The following is a 14895-nucleotide window of genomic DNA, read 5'->3' as shown; positions in this document are numbered from 1 at the left end:
TCAGTCAAAAATCTATTCTATCCAGTTTTCTGTGGGTTTTTAATTGCATGAAAACTCATGAATGTCCATTCTGTCCAATGTCCACATCAGTCTGCATTTTTTAAAGGGAGTTAGACAAATTCCTGGAGGAAAAGGCTATCAATGGCTACTAGTCCTGATGGCTATATGCTACCTGCAGAATCAGAGATAGTCTTTCTATGTACACTGGTTGCTGGGGGAACATAGGTAGGAGGATGCTGTTGTGCTCAAGTCCTTGTGGGTTTCCGACAAGCAGCTGGTTGGCCACTGTGTGAACAGAATGCTGGACTAGATGGACCTAAGGATGGTGGAGAATTCCGCTGTGGATTCAAATGAGGCCGGATTCCAAAGAATCCATGGCAGAACAGCACGACTCACCTCTGCCTCCCAAGGATCCCCCACGGACCAGCACTCCAGCTCCGGATCCTTTGCGATACGGTAATGGCAGCTGCAATTACCATTTTGCTGGGAGGAACACAGCTGCAAATGGCATACTGAATGCTAGGGATGTACGAATTGCATCCCTAATGTGCGTTTTTAGGTCCGCGGATTGTGTTGCCTGCCCCGTTCTGCTGTCTGCAAACCCTCAGAATCCTCCGTTCTTTTCCGGCTCCCTGGAACTTACATAAATAATACTGTAAGTACCACCGAAAAATCCTTTCCACGCACCCACCGTCCATCTCTGTAATTCATGGTCCCATGGCTCCGTTTTACAGAAAGGTTTCTGGTTTACAAAACATTTCCATAAATGCTTCTGGGTTTTCAGATGGCAGGAATCCTTCACGTAACTTCTGTTCCCCTGACCTCACCTCCACAGACAATAACTTCCGTTCCCCTGACCTCACCTGACCTCACCTCCACAGACAATAAACAAAACAGATCATGCACTCCATGACTCAGCCCCAGCGAAAGAAAGTTGTGCGGTCCAAAGGAAAATGCCTATTTATCATCGTAAATATGGTAAAGCTGTTTGTGTTCTGCTCCTATCGCCGATTTACGGATTTCTTTTCGTGATTATTTTTGTAAAATCCACCATTTGGTGGACAAAAAACAAAAAGGGTCCGCGTGAGCTCCAGTCCAGCGCAACCGTGCTGCGCTGTTCCGAGGAGGATTCCATGGGACGAATTTGTCAGAATTCAATCCCATTTAAAATTCATGTGGAATTCTCTGACATCTCTACTGGATGCCACTTGCAGCCATAAAGCACTGAGTTTAACCTAATTGCAGCCGTTACCCTGCAACTCAGGGCTTTATGGCCGCAAGTGGTGTCCACTACACCATTTGCAGCTGTGTCCCTCCCAGCGATATGGTAATGGCAGCCACCATTACTGTATCACCAGCGGTACGGAGCTAGAGTGTGGCTCCGCGGAATCCTCACAGAGCGGAGCCACTCCAGAGGATTCTGGTGGGGGAGAAGTGGATTGCCTCCTCCCGGGTGAATTCCCTACCGGAACAGAAGGTAGGGAATCTGTACATCCCTAGATGGACCCTTGGTCTTATCCCACATGGCTGTTCTTATGTTCCAATGCCCTTTAATAAAAACTGCATGAAAAATCACATTCATTTTCCCTAATATACGGATCTGATGAAGCGGATGGTGTCCATGAAAGCTTGTGCCATGATAAAGTGCCCTAAGACTCTTGGTTGATTTTACTGCAAGAGGCTAATACCGCTACTCCTCTGAACATAGAAAAATGTATTAGATCCTAGAAGACATGATCAATATCGCAGAATGTCTGCAGCTCCTACAGTATGAGAAATGGCAGCAGAAGAAATGCGGTGTGCATTGCATGGTGCCTGATTACTCATGTGCATGAACACAGACAAATGTGAGCCAGAGACAAGATGCAACCCCCCTCCCCTCAGCAATGGTGTCAGGGGTTGGTATCACTGGGCATCTGCTGAGGCTCACAGCTTAGCAGGGGACCCACTGACCTTGGCAGTGCTGCTCTTCCTCCTTGCTGTCACTGCCTGCTCACCTGTCACCTCTAAGCAAGTCAGCCATGACAGCAGCAAGTTTGAGCCCAAAGGGAGAAGGCAAGCAAATGGGCAGTGGCAGGAGCAATGAAGAAGAGATGGGCCTACTCAGGGGAGGAGGCCCACTGACAGCCTCTTCAACGGTCCCCCAAAACCTGATCCTCCCACCTGGACTGTTAAATGTTGAGCCTTGAATAACAGGGCTGTCCCAAGACATGTTGTTCCTTGAGCTGAAACAGCAAATGACCCCACCCCACAAGCCAAGGTGTATAGTACTCATGGGTGGCCAAGTTTTTTTTACACCAGACACACCTCTCCTTGGGAGTAAAAATACAATAATAATAAACTCAATAACTAATTGTTTCAGTGCCCTTTCATAACTCCCCCCAAATCACTCTGGCTAATGGTAGGGGTAGCCTTCCCCTAGAATGATAACTCTACCAATTCCAACTAATTCAGGATTTTTTTGGAAAGGTGTCCCCAAAATGTCTCACCGGAAATCATGACAACCATTCACCAGGGACATGAATGAGAAAACAGCTACCATCTCTTGTAAATAAGGACAATTGAAGAAACAGGGACAGTTGGAAGTCAGTTGGACCTTTGCCTGTCAGAATGCAACATCTATTCATTTTCCCTCACCTCATCAGATTTCTTTAACATGTGCTACTGACCAGTTCACAAATCTGCAAAATCCATGCAACTTGGGGGAAAATGGACGGTCCACCGTGGAATCTGCAGGTTGGATGCATAGAAATCCAAACATTTGATTCTGTTGTGGATTTCTCTGATATCCCTAAGCCTGAAACCACATGCAGGAAGGTGAGTAATGAATCCTGATAGATATAGGAATTTGTTGATGTGGTTATCAGGGTACATTTCTCCATCAGAATGGTTTAGGTGTGCCCAGCTTAATGAATTCTGACAAAACAAGAAAATCAATGGCCTGGACATCAGAAAAGGTTACTTTAGTATTGAAATATGACAGGGTACTGAAAAATGATGTTCATGGACCATCTGAAAGCATTACCATTAAATAAATATGGTGGGGTAAATAAGAAAAATGATGCTATAATGGCACTACCATTATACAGAGTGAGGCAGCTGGTTTGGGATGTCATAAATGGGCAGCTGGTTGTTAGTTCTTGCATTTACTATTACTGTATTTTTGCTGCCAGGGAAGTTGGGGTGGGGGAATGTTTGCAGTATTTTCTGCTTCAGTACCCAAATAACTAGACCATCCTTGGGTACTATGCACCTTGGCTCCAATATTTGAAGGAGTGCTTCCTCCCATATCAACCTGCCAATGAATTAAGATAACCAGAGGAGGCCTTTCTCTGTACTCCTCCTACAAGGGCACAATCCTACGGGGATAGGCAGCTGCCTGCGAACTTGGGGGCAACCGCCTATCCAATGCAGGGCAGGAGAAGCACAGAGGGGATCATTCCCTCTGCACTTCTCCTGCCCTGCATTTGTGGCTAGACTACAGCCAATTTTGGCTATCTAGCCGTGGGATGGCGGAGCGGGGCAGGAAGCTGCCAGACGACATATTGAATGTGTTGTACTGGCATTTCCACCTTCCCCACCCTGGAACACCTAGGGATGTCAGAGAATTCCGCCACAGACTCCAGTGAGGCTGGATTCTTTAGAATTCTTTAGAATCCAGCCCCCCAGAATCCATGGCAGAGCGGCCTCCCCCCCCTCGCCCCCCGCGGAATCCCTCCGGGACGGAGCTTACCTGGGGCGGATGCAGCGGCTCTGGCAGCAGCTCCGGCAGCTGCGGTGGCGGCAGCGGCAGCTCCACTTGGTTTTCTGGCCAGCCGCTGCTATGCTGCTGAGGCTGCAAACGGCAGCCATCGTAGCAGCCGCCATTTGCGTCCTTGCAGGCAGCCGTGATAGGCTACGTATGTATTTATGTAGCCTATCACAGCAAGGAGCAGGGACACAAATGGCACCCGTTACGCCATTTGCACCCCTGCTCTTTGCCATGATAGGCTACATAAGTATTTATGTAAGTATTTACATAGCCTATCACGATAAAGGTAGCCATGCAAATGGCATAGCGAATGCCATTTGCATCCCTGCTCTTTGCTGTGATAGGCTACGTCAATACTTATGCAGCCTATTGTGGCTGCCTGCAAGGACGCAAATGGCGGCTGCTATGACAGCCGCCATTTGCAGCCGCAGCAGCCTGGCCACAGCTGGAACCCCAGCTGCGACCAGCCCCGTCCAGAGGCTGTGCGGAGCAGAGCCGGCCAGGGAAGATTCCAAGGGGAGGGATGGAGCGCCTCCCCCCCATCGTGGATGTCCCGGCATGGAATAAAGTAAGTGTTTCATACATCCCTAGGAATGCCCCCCAGAACACCCCATTTTGGCTGCTCCGTGCTGCTCTTCTAAGCATGGAGCTCAGGGCCATTCCCCACTGCCTGCGAGGCAGTGCAGAAGGGGGGGAAGGTTCGTTCCCGGAAACCCACATATCCTATGGCTGTCTAGCTGTTGACTAGCAGCCATAGGATTGCTCCCTCTGGAAAGTACATTTATTATTTACTAGGGATAGTGGAGAATTCTGCCACGGACTCCAATGAGGCCAAATTCTAAGAATCCAGACCCCCGGAGTACACGGCAGAACAAAAGATTCACCTCCGCCACCCGGGGGAATCCACGCCGGCCAGATCCTACCTGTCGCCGTCTGTCTGCTGCCATCTGCTGCTACCCGCTGCTGCCTGTCTTCGGACGCAAATGGCATCCAGCATAGCGAATGCCATTTGCGTCCCTGCCTTTTGCTGTGATAGGCTATGTAAAGATTTACATAGCCTATCACGGCAAAGATTAGGGACGTAAATGGTGTAGCGGACGCTATTTGCATCCCTGCCTTTTGCTGTGATAGGCTACGTAAATCTTTACATAGCCTATCACGGCAAAAGGCAGGGACGCAAATGGCGTCTGCTACACCAGACGCCATTTGCATGGCTGCGGCCGGAAATCCAGCTGTGGACGGGCCTGGCTGGCGGCTTCACAGACTTGCCGCAGAGCGGAGCTGGCCAAGGAGGATTCCGGGGGGAGGGACAGATTGCCTCCCCCCTGCAGACCCCCCCCCCAGAAGACTGGTGAGTCTGTTTCGTACACCCCTATTATTTACAAAAGAGAGGGCCTTCTCTGTAGTGGTGTCTCGACTCTGGAATGCACTCCTATGGGAGATACACCTGGCACTGACACTGTATCCTTTCTGGTTCCAGGTAAAAACCTTTTTATTTGCGGAGGCATTTTAAAACAAACTTTCAACATAATGTTTAGATTTTGGGTTGTTTTTATGATATTTTTAGGTTGTTTTAATGGTATGCAACAGTATTGCATTATACTGTTTTTATGTCAGTTTATGTATACCGCCCTGAAATCCTTTGGGGGATGCAGGTGTGGTTTATAAAAGTTTAAAATAAATAATGAGAGAGAGAGAGAGAGAGAGAAAGGGAGGTGTGGAGCGGGGCACCATTTGCTGCTCCACCACAGGCTGCCAAATATTGTCCTGCATCCAGGGTTTGTTTTGCTCTGAGTTACATGCATGTGAATACCTGAGGCTCAGATATTTCTAATGAACAGCAGAAGGGGGAATGAGGAATTCTGCTCCCCCACCTAGGAATGTGTGAGAATTTCGTTTCAGTTTGAAAATCACAATCCCAAACGTGAACAGGAGTACATTTTCCTGAACTTGCATTCAGGTTCATAAACTGTGTTCTTGGAAAATACACAACTTTCTGAAAATGCACAAAAGTTTGAAAAATGCACAACTTTCTCAAAATGCACAACTTTATCATAATGCACAACTTTCTCAAAATGCACAACTTTCTCAAAATGCACACATTTTAAATCACCCATGCTTTAGTCTATGGGGGGAAATGCGCACAATTTTGGAAATGTGGGGACTTTTTGTGCAACCAACAGAGATCACAAATTTGAGCCCAAATTGAGGAGAGAAGAGCTGATGTCGGAAGAAGCTTGAACATCTCTCATTCACCCATCTCTCCCTCTGCCTTTCTGTTGCCCATTGGCAGGGAGACAAGTCACAGAATTCCAGCATTAAACCAGCTAGGGATAGGAGAACCAGGGATGCTTAAGCTCACTGAAAATCTCTGAACTTCACCTCAAAGTTCAGTTCACCTCACTCCCATTTTGATTTGCAACCTGTTTTTCTTTTTGTTTGAACAGGAAAAGTTGCATCGCAAACAGAAGAAGTGCACATTTTTGTGTGTATTTTTCAAAAGCATGCACTTCCCCCCCACCCTTGACTAAAGCATGAAAATATGTAATGTATGCATTTTAAAGCGTCCATCTTAAAAAAATATGCATTTTTCAAATGCGATCACAAGTTTGGGAATGTGCAAGGTTTTCCTAAAAAAAGCGTGCCCCTTTTCGTGCTTAGTGTTTTGTATGCTAAATGTTCAAAACTAGTGTTACGATGATTTCCAAATAAAATGAATTTCTTGTATTTTCCTCAAATCAGCTGGTGGGGAGGCATCTGCAGTTTCCTGAGTAGAAACAATTTTCACTCTGTTCATCTTTTTAACCTGAACTCTTCAAACCTGCTGACATCTTCCAAGAGGAAGTGCACATTTTTTAAGAAACATTGGGCAGGATCCAGCGGTGTCATTCCCTGAACTCAAATAGCGCTAGCAGAGCTCCACCAAATCTTTCAGTAGTGCAAGCACGTGTGCATTGTGCTAGTGGATCATGCGTTAGAGAGGACATGGCCCACCCCTGAAAGTGATTGTGCAACCTCTTCTCCAAGTGGTTGTTCAAGTAGAAGTGTCTTTGGATTCTCCCCTTGTGCATAGTTCAGAACCTAGTTTCTACTAGCGCAACATCATTTGCACTAGTGGGATGACACAGTGGAATACAGTCTGGTGCATAAAGAAATAGAGCACAGTATCATCTTGATTGCTTCTGTCCCTCCCCTCACCCCTACTGGGTAGTAGATGCTGAAAACTACAGAAGCTGGGGTCGGGGGCAGAATCTGTTAAAATGCAGATTATGGGTACTTTGGTACATGCTAGATTGTATTAAATTTCATCCAGAAAAAAGCACAGTGCGGTCTTCTCTCTTTCTGTCTCTCTCCCCTAAATCCTCTTAAGTTTTTAGAGCCAATCCAGTGCATTTTAGGCTAACTGATTTGGTGCTGCTTCAGTAGCAGGTGACAACCCAGTTCCTTGTTGAAATGGGAGATGTGTAAGAAAAAAAAAAGCAACACTCTGCTAGCTCTTTCTCCCTTGTCAGCACTTGAAACATTCAGCAGAAAAAAAACAGTTCCCTGTGATCACATTTCCTCCTGGTTCCATTGTGCTTGTTTTGTTGTTGGTGTTGTTTTGCCAGATAATCATGTGCCTTGCATTGCTGCATGGCATTAACTAAATAAAGGTGACGGGAACCGAGTTTGTTTGTTGGTTTGCTTTTTTCAGAGATTTATACCCATACCTTTCCTCCCAAAAAGCACTCGAGACTGGATGTACAATTTTGTTAATTCTTTTTTGTTAACAATTTTTGTTAAACACATGAAACAACTGTGTTTCATGGATTGTCAGATGTCTTTCATTTCATCGTCTTCTCATGGATGGAGTTTGATTCTTTTTAACCAGAATTTCATTCTACTTGCACTACTTTGTAATAGTGCATTAGCACAAGTGTTCATCAGTGCAAATGTGCACTTCCACAAATGCGCTAATGCGTATTAGTTAATGCAAATTAGTTTAACTCCCTCACAAAAGTGAAGAACACTGCAAGTCCATGGAATCTGTGTGACTTGGAAAAAGTGGGTCTGCTGTGGAATCTACAGTTCAGATTCATAGGAATCTGAACTCATTTGAATCCATTGCAGATTTCTCTGACATCCCTGCTCAAGAGACATGCTATACAAATTAAAACCAACAATACAGGACAATAGGTGAGCCAGGGTGGAGAACCTTTTTGATTGAAATCTGCGTCCCCTTTCGGGAAATGCTGGTAGGGGCAGGGGCAAAGTCAAAATTGGGAGGGCCACTCCATTTTTTCCCCTTCTTCCATCCACTTATTCTATCTTCCATTCTTCTCCTCTCTTTCTCTCTCTCTCTCTCTCTCTCTCTCTCTCTCACACACACACACACACACACACACACCAGTTCATCCATCATCTTAGCCACACACCTTCTCCTCTCTCTCTCTTCCCTTTTCTCTCTCTTTTATACACACATACACACACCTATCCACACACATACACACACCTATCCACCCACCTCATTCCTATACATGCAGTCCATCCACATTAGAGTGGCCACTTATGCATCACCCAAAAATACAGCAAAAGAGGACACTAATCTGCATGACATTTGCACTGGTAGATTTATATGTATAGGTACAAATGTAGTTATAATAACTATAATTTAAATAGAAATATGGTGTCGTCATACCGTGGAATAATGTGACCAGGTGACCTGTGTGCCTGGAACTTCAGCCTTTCAGTTGGGATTGGACAGGCCAGCCCTCCAAAGAGAGGGCACTTTCAATGCAAGGATGGTCCTCTGGCAGCCCTTCAAAGAGAGGACTGCCCCTCCCTTCACCGATTCCACTCAGCGGTCCTTCTATGCTGGGCAGACGAATGAGACAAAGTCTACTTCACTGTTGTGGTGGGATGGTGAGAAGACACCTGGTGCAAATAGGTACAGTTAAAAGTGAAGGGTGTTTTGCCCTTGGGGAAGGGAAAACAGAATAAGGAGCCAATGGAGGGCTGGGGGTGTGAGGCATGGGGCCTGCTCAAGATGAACTGTGACCTCTTCGATTCTGTGTGCAAGCATTCAAGCATGGATGCTCAGCTAGTTGGAACCTGGCTCCAAATTCTCACCCCAACCCCAGGATAGGGCCAGGTTCTGTGGGGGGCCACAGTTGACACCTCAGGATACCTCCCCCAGGTGGGCCCCTTGGAGGAAGTGGCACTGTTGCTTACCTTAGTAGCGGCAGGTGGGAGCACATGGAACAAAGACAACTGGCCTAATCAGCACGTGCTGGTGCCATCACCCACCAATTTAATTCCCCCACAATGACTGGAGCAATGCTATCACAGGGCACCAGAGGCTTTGTGAGAAAATTAAATTGGCAGGTACTGGACATAGCCACTTGGTCTTTAGCAGTGAAAGGTGTGCAGGACTGGATGGGAGTAGCGTGCACTTAGCGTTGACAGCAGGACAGGCACTGGGCTCAGGCCACCAGCAACTGCCCAGTGATGCCAACCCCTGATGCCAGGCCTACCCACTCTTGTAAGATTAAGTGCCTGTTCCCACAACGGTGTCTGTGAATTATGGCCACTAGAAAGGCCAGTTAAGGTAATCCAGTGAGGTGCAACCTAGTGGCAGGAAGAGGAAACACTTCTCAGTGTGTGTGTTGAAACTTCAGAAAGCCAAATCCAACGCAGTGTAATAGCTGAACACAACCCCCTTCCCCTAGCCTAGGAGTGTCTGGGAGCCCACTTTGGTAGCCATTTTATTGTCTGTGGCCCCTGCATGCTGATATGGTCATTGGACTGAGTCTCTCAACCCTTTCTTGTCTACTCTACAAACTTCTGATGATAGAGCTCTCTGTGTATGTGAGAGTGCCCTTGGGAATACAAAAGCAACAACAAAAAATGTCATTTTCCCCCCTGTAAAGAATAATTGTCATTACTTCCTCCCATATAACTGCAATTAAATATACATGTTCTCCCAAAAATTCTCCCTCACCACCAGGATCATTCAGATGAAAAATTAATTAGGCAAAGCTTATTCAAGGCAAATGGTTTTTGGATGGAAACCTCTTGATTCCAAAGCTGCATTGTGTTTTCCTCCATGCCCCTTCAAGCATGCCAAAACTATTCCCAGTTGGAAGAACTAATTTACTTCTTTATTTTGACTAGATGTATGGTACCAGAGGTATATTCCTTCCTTCCTTCCTTTCTTCCTTGAATGCTGAAAATCGTAGCACCTCAGTAAGCGGTCTCATTATTTCTGAGGCATCTTCTCCGAGGCACCATAGTTTACTACGCAGTGTACAAAAATGACTCTTCAAACAGTTTCACACATCTGAGGCAACAGCTACATTTTATCCAACACCAAAAAGATTCAGTTGGTCTAGAAATATGGAAGACAGCTGCTTTGCTCAATGCTTAGATGCCAATAATAGTTCACAACTTCTTCTCAGCTTTGCTGTCTGAACAGTGGGTGCTGGATGTCATAGAAGGCTTAGAGGTCATGCTGGTCAGGAAGGTGGACAAGAACTTTATGGACTCTTTCCCATAAGAACAGAACAGCAACAGGAAATGCTTGCTTCCACCCAAGTACAGCTAAGTCCAGTGCCACCTAGTGACTCAATGGGAGAATGATGCTAGCTACACACTGGGAAACTGACTCTTAGCCGCGTCAATGAACCACAGTGGGTAGAATCACCAGATGTGTGAATTCTAGCCAATGAAGGTTTGCCCACCCGGCCTGTGTGACAAAAGATGCAGGAAAACCATTCCTTTGTTCTGGTCCCCCTACTGGTGGAATTATAGATACATAATGAAGGCACATAAACATTTGTAGATGTATACATTATTTGAAATTTTTTTTCTGTATCCAATCACTCACCCACATGCATGAGCATAGACACCTATTCACACTACTAGTTACATGCCCTATTCATTCAGGCACCATTTTCGCTCCCTTCGGACGTAGTCCCAATGCATGGACATCAGGGGGTGGAGCCAAGGCTGTGTGTGACTTCAAGGATAGAGCCAGTGGTATGTTATCTCCACCCCCTGCCATTATCCACATGTACATAGGAATGTCTGACGTTTGAAAATCCGACGCTTTGGGGGCCTAGCAGATTCCCATTGCCTGTCCAGCATGCCTTGCATTTGCGAGTCGAGCTGCAAGCTTTTCCCGAAAACCAAGAACATTTTCCGTGTGTTTCTTTCCTCTTAAATAGGAAGTTGCACAAATTCTGGCCACAATTTGTACAAATTATGCAAATTCCAGCCATAATTTCAGGAGGTATTCCACCCAAATTCCAACCATAACATTGCAATTTGCAAACGTTGCACAAATTCTGGCCACAATTTGTGTAATTTGTGCAAATTGCAGCTGCAATTTGTGCAACTTCCTATTTACGAGGAAGAAAATAAAACCCTGGAAAATCTGCAAGCTAGCCCCAAAGTGATGCAAATTAAGTTGGGTCATCTCGTGGGGGCATCTGGGGAGTCTGGGGAGCTGAGGTGATGAAAGCTTGGTGAACTCCACCCCCGATGGTTTCCTCCAACATCCCTACATGTACAATGTATTCATGGATAACATCTGAAGGGGTCTTCTCTCTCATGAACATATACTTGTCTACACTATTCCACCACCCTTCCAGTCATGTACTCCTCTCACCTTTCCCTCACATCTCTCTCTCTGCATCCCATCCCCCCTTCTCTTTTCTCAGACACACACACACCTGAGGGCGTTAGGGGCTGGATTCCTTCATAGATAATCTGCCAAGGGCCTCATGCTAGCAATAGGGCTGGAGCTAAATGTGAGAGAAGCCAGCCCAGAACCAAAACTTTTTTTAAAAAATGGTGATCGGCAGGATGTGCCCATAGACTTATACTCACATTAGAGCCATGAATCTTGCGTATAAGTCTATGTGTCCATAGACGTAAAAAAAAATGGTGATCGACATGGAGAACGGGACGGATTCAGCAGGCAAGCGGCCCTCAAGCCGGGCGGCTCCATGGAATCCTCGCAGAGTGGAGCCACTCTAGAGGATTCCGGGCTGGGGGGGAGGAACAGATTGCCCCCCTCCAGTGGATTCCCCACCGGAACGGACTGTGGGGAATCCGTACATCCCTAACAACCTGTCATTGACTAGGTCAGTGAAAACTAGCTGTTTGACAGGGGTCCATCCAGGAATTTGGAAATTGGTCTGCATGAACTCTTGCAAGGTAGCCCCCCATGATATGCGTTCATGATCTAGGGTTCAAAAGCTGGTCTTTTCTGACATTATTCTCTTCCTACTAGGGAAGTACGGATTTTGTAAAAATCCATTCTGTCTGTGTTTTGTGGATTGTCAGGTGCCATTTGTTCCATCATCTGCTCATTGACAGAATTGGATTTTTCTTCAATTTCCCAAATTTGCACTCATTCGCACAAATTTTCACTTGCTAAAATGAGGAAATCCCTCCCAAAATGCACATTTTCATGCTTTAGCCTAGGGGGAAAATGCACATTTTTAGCCTGTGTTTTTATATTTTACATATTTTTCTATGACAAAACTTGAGTAAAAATTTCAGAAAGTTTAAAAAAAAAACCACAGGTCCACAATTCCACAGAATCCATGCAACTCAGGAAAAACCAGTCTGATGCAAAATCCTTGGGATTCATAGAATTCATAGAAATCCAAATGCATTTGACTCAGTTATGGATTTTTCCAACACCCCTACTTCCTACATCTCTTCTCTTCTTCCTTCCATCAGACCCATTTTTTCTTAGGACTTGTGTGCTGACATGTCTCATAAATACATCTATGACATGGTAATACTAAAAGCAAATACACCAAGGCTGAGGAACACTTTTGGGGTATGAAATTCATGCAAATAGGAAAAGCAAACTGAGAGCATTGCACAAATCAAACACAAGCTCATGTCTGGCAATTTGTGAACATTTTCAGTAGACACCTACTTGTGTTCGTGATCACATTCAAGGCTTCAGACAGTGCATGCTCTTATGTACTGCAGCAAAAATGTAGTTATTACACACCCCTAGCATGTATGTACTACCACCAACGCCACCCCAGCCCCGCTGCCCACATCCACACCACCTCTAATCTAAGATCAGAGAGAACACTGGAGATTCCCCTCCAGCTGCCCCCCTCCCACCAGCCAGAGGTACTCCATCCCTGAAATAGGCCGACATGTGTTTATATTAATCAAATATGTGAGGGGGACCAGGTGGAACACTGGGTGTAATCATTTTACCCATGGGCACGATGTTGACTGTGACCAACAATTGTGAGCTTACAAAAATGCAAAAAAAAAGAAAAGATATCACAATTATTCTCTTCTTAGGTCTTTAGGACAGCATTGTGAGAGTAATGGATATTATTCCTACTTCTTTACAAGTGAGAAACTGAGGCTGAAGCCAGACAATTTGGCTCAATCCCTCTTAAGTGTATCCACAGATAAGGATACACTGGAACTAGGGATGTACCCAAATTTCATTCCTGCTCGCAAATCATGCAAACATGTCCCATTTGCAATCCTGAATGTGAACAAGAATGCAATTCTCTGGAATTTTCCACAATTTCCCAAACTTGCATTCACATTCAAAAGTGCTCATTTCTGCAAGTGCACACTTCTGAAAATGCACATTTGCACAAATGTGCAACACCCCCCCCCCCAAGTCCACATTTTCATGCTGTAGTTGGGCCAGGGGAGGGTATGCATTTCCACTTGGAAAAGGAAGTGCACTTTTTAAAATGCACATTTTTCCCAACTGAAGAAAGACACTGGCATTCAGGAATGCAAATTAGGTGAAAAGAGTTTTGATGAAGGATTCAGTGAAATCCAGTGAGTTTGAACGTTGCATGTTCACCCATCCCTAAATCCCATTTATTTTAAGCCTGTTTGTGGAATCAGACTTGCAGTATAGATAATTGCCCCATGGGGATCTTATTGCTAATGTCTTTGTATGTGTTTGTCTTCACTCAGGAAACTATGGCGAGAGTGGAATGGAAGCCTTCAAAGACATGTCGGCCAAGGAAGGGATCTGTATCGCCCATTCCTACAAGATCTACAGCAATGCCGGGGAGCAGAGCTTTGACAAGCTGCTGGAGAAGCTAAGGAGTCATTTACCCAAGGCAAGGGTTGTGGTGTGCTTCTGCGAGGGCATGACTGTGCGAGGGCTGCTTATGGCTATGAGACGGTTGGGACTGGCTGGAGAATTTTTGCTGCTTGGCAGGTGAGTAAATCTGGAGATAATTGTGGCCTTTTTCATATGAACGTAACACAATTAAAAATTCCATTCTACGCTATTCAGACTCAGGCTGTTATCTGAGTAAAGAAATCTTCGCTGATTAATTGTATGAGGTTCAATCAAAGGTGCATAACTTTTCCTATCCATACAGTATTTTGGATGTGAAAAGCAGACTGGCTTTGCTTTTTTAAATTGCACACAGCAGTCATAGTGATCAAGCATCTAAGCACCATCTAAGAAGAGGCATTCTTCTAGGGGTGTACGAAAATTCCGCCACGGATCTCGGGGAGGCCGAATGCCAGCGTATTCGGTCCCCTGAAATCGGTGGCGGAATGGCCCGCCCCCCCCGGGATGAGACTTACCTTGGGTGGATCTTCCTGGTGGCAGCGACTCCGGCGGCAGCTCTGGCGGCAGTTCAGCAGTGGCGGCGGACGGTCTTCCGACCAGCTGCCGCCACCACCATTTCCAGTTTAAAACAAAAACAAAAATGTGATAGGCTATGTAAATGTTTACGTAGCCTATCATGGCTGACTTAAAAAAAAAATGCGCGTACGCAAATGGCGGCAGCCATGGCCGCCGCCATTTGCGTTCCTTATTTTGTCACGTCTTAGTCTACGTAAACATTTACGTAGACTAAGATGGCAAAAATAAGGGGAACACAAATTGCGTAGATGCTACGCTATTTGTGTTCCCCTTATTTTCGCCGTCTTAGTCTACGTAAATGTTTATGTAGACTAAGACATGCCAAAATAAGGAACGCAAATGGCGGAGGCCATGGCCACCGCCATTTGCGTACGCGCATTTTTGTTGTTTTTTAAGTCAGCCGTGATAGGCTACGTAAACATTTACGTAGCCTATCACGGCTGACTGCAGGGGCGCAAACGGCGGCGGCTACGGACGCCGCCATTTGAATCCC

At 45.8% G+C, this 14895-nt stretch overlaps 1 protein-coding gene across 2 annotated transcripts in view; it reads left to right on the top strand.

Annotated features, from left to right (window-relative positions):
• Positions 1-14895, top strand: part of GRM5 (glutamate metabotropic receptor 5) — a 352105-nt gene that overhangs the window by 135065 nt on the left and 202145 nt on the right. For both annotated transcript variants that reach the window (XM_084842559.1, XM_084842558.1), the window contains exon 2: positions 13715-13964. In XM_084842559.1, coding sequence (XP_084698685.1) covers positions 13715-13964 — 250 coding nt within the window. The remainder of the gene's footprint in view (positions 1-13714; positions 13965-14895) is intronic.

Source organism: Heloderma suspectum, chromosome 3 (assembly GCF_057233095.1).
Source record: "Heloderma suspectum isolate Gila_16-S chromosome 3, 16-S_ref, whole genome shotgun sequence".
Taxonomy (NCBI): domain Eukaryota; kingdom Metazoa; phylum Chordata; class Lepidosauria; order Squamata; family Helodermatidae; genus Heloderma; species Heloderma suspectum.
Note: the sequence above shows the minus strand (reverse complement) of the source record. Positions and strands in the feature narration are given on the sequence as shown.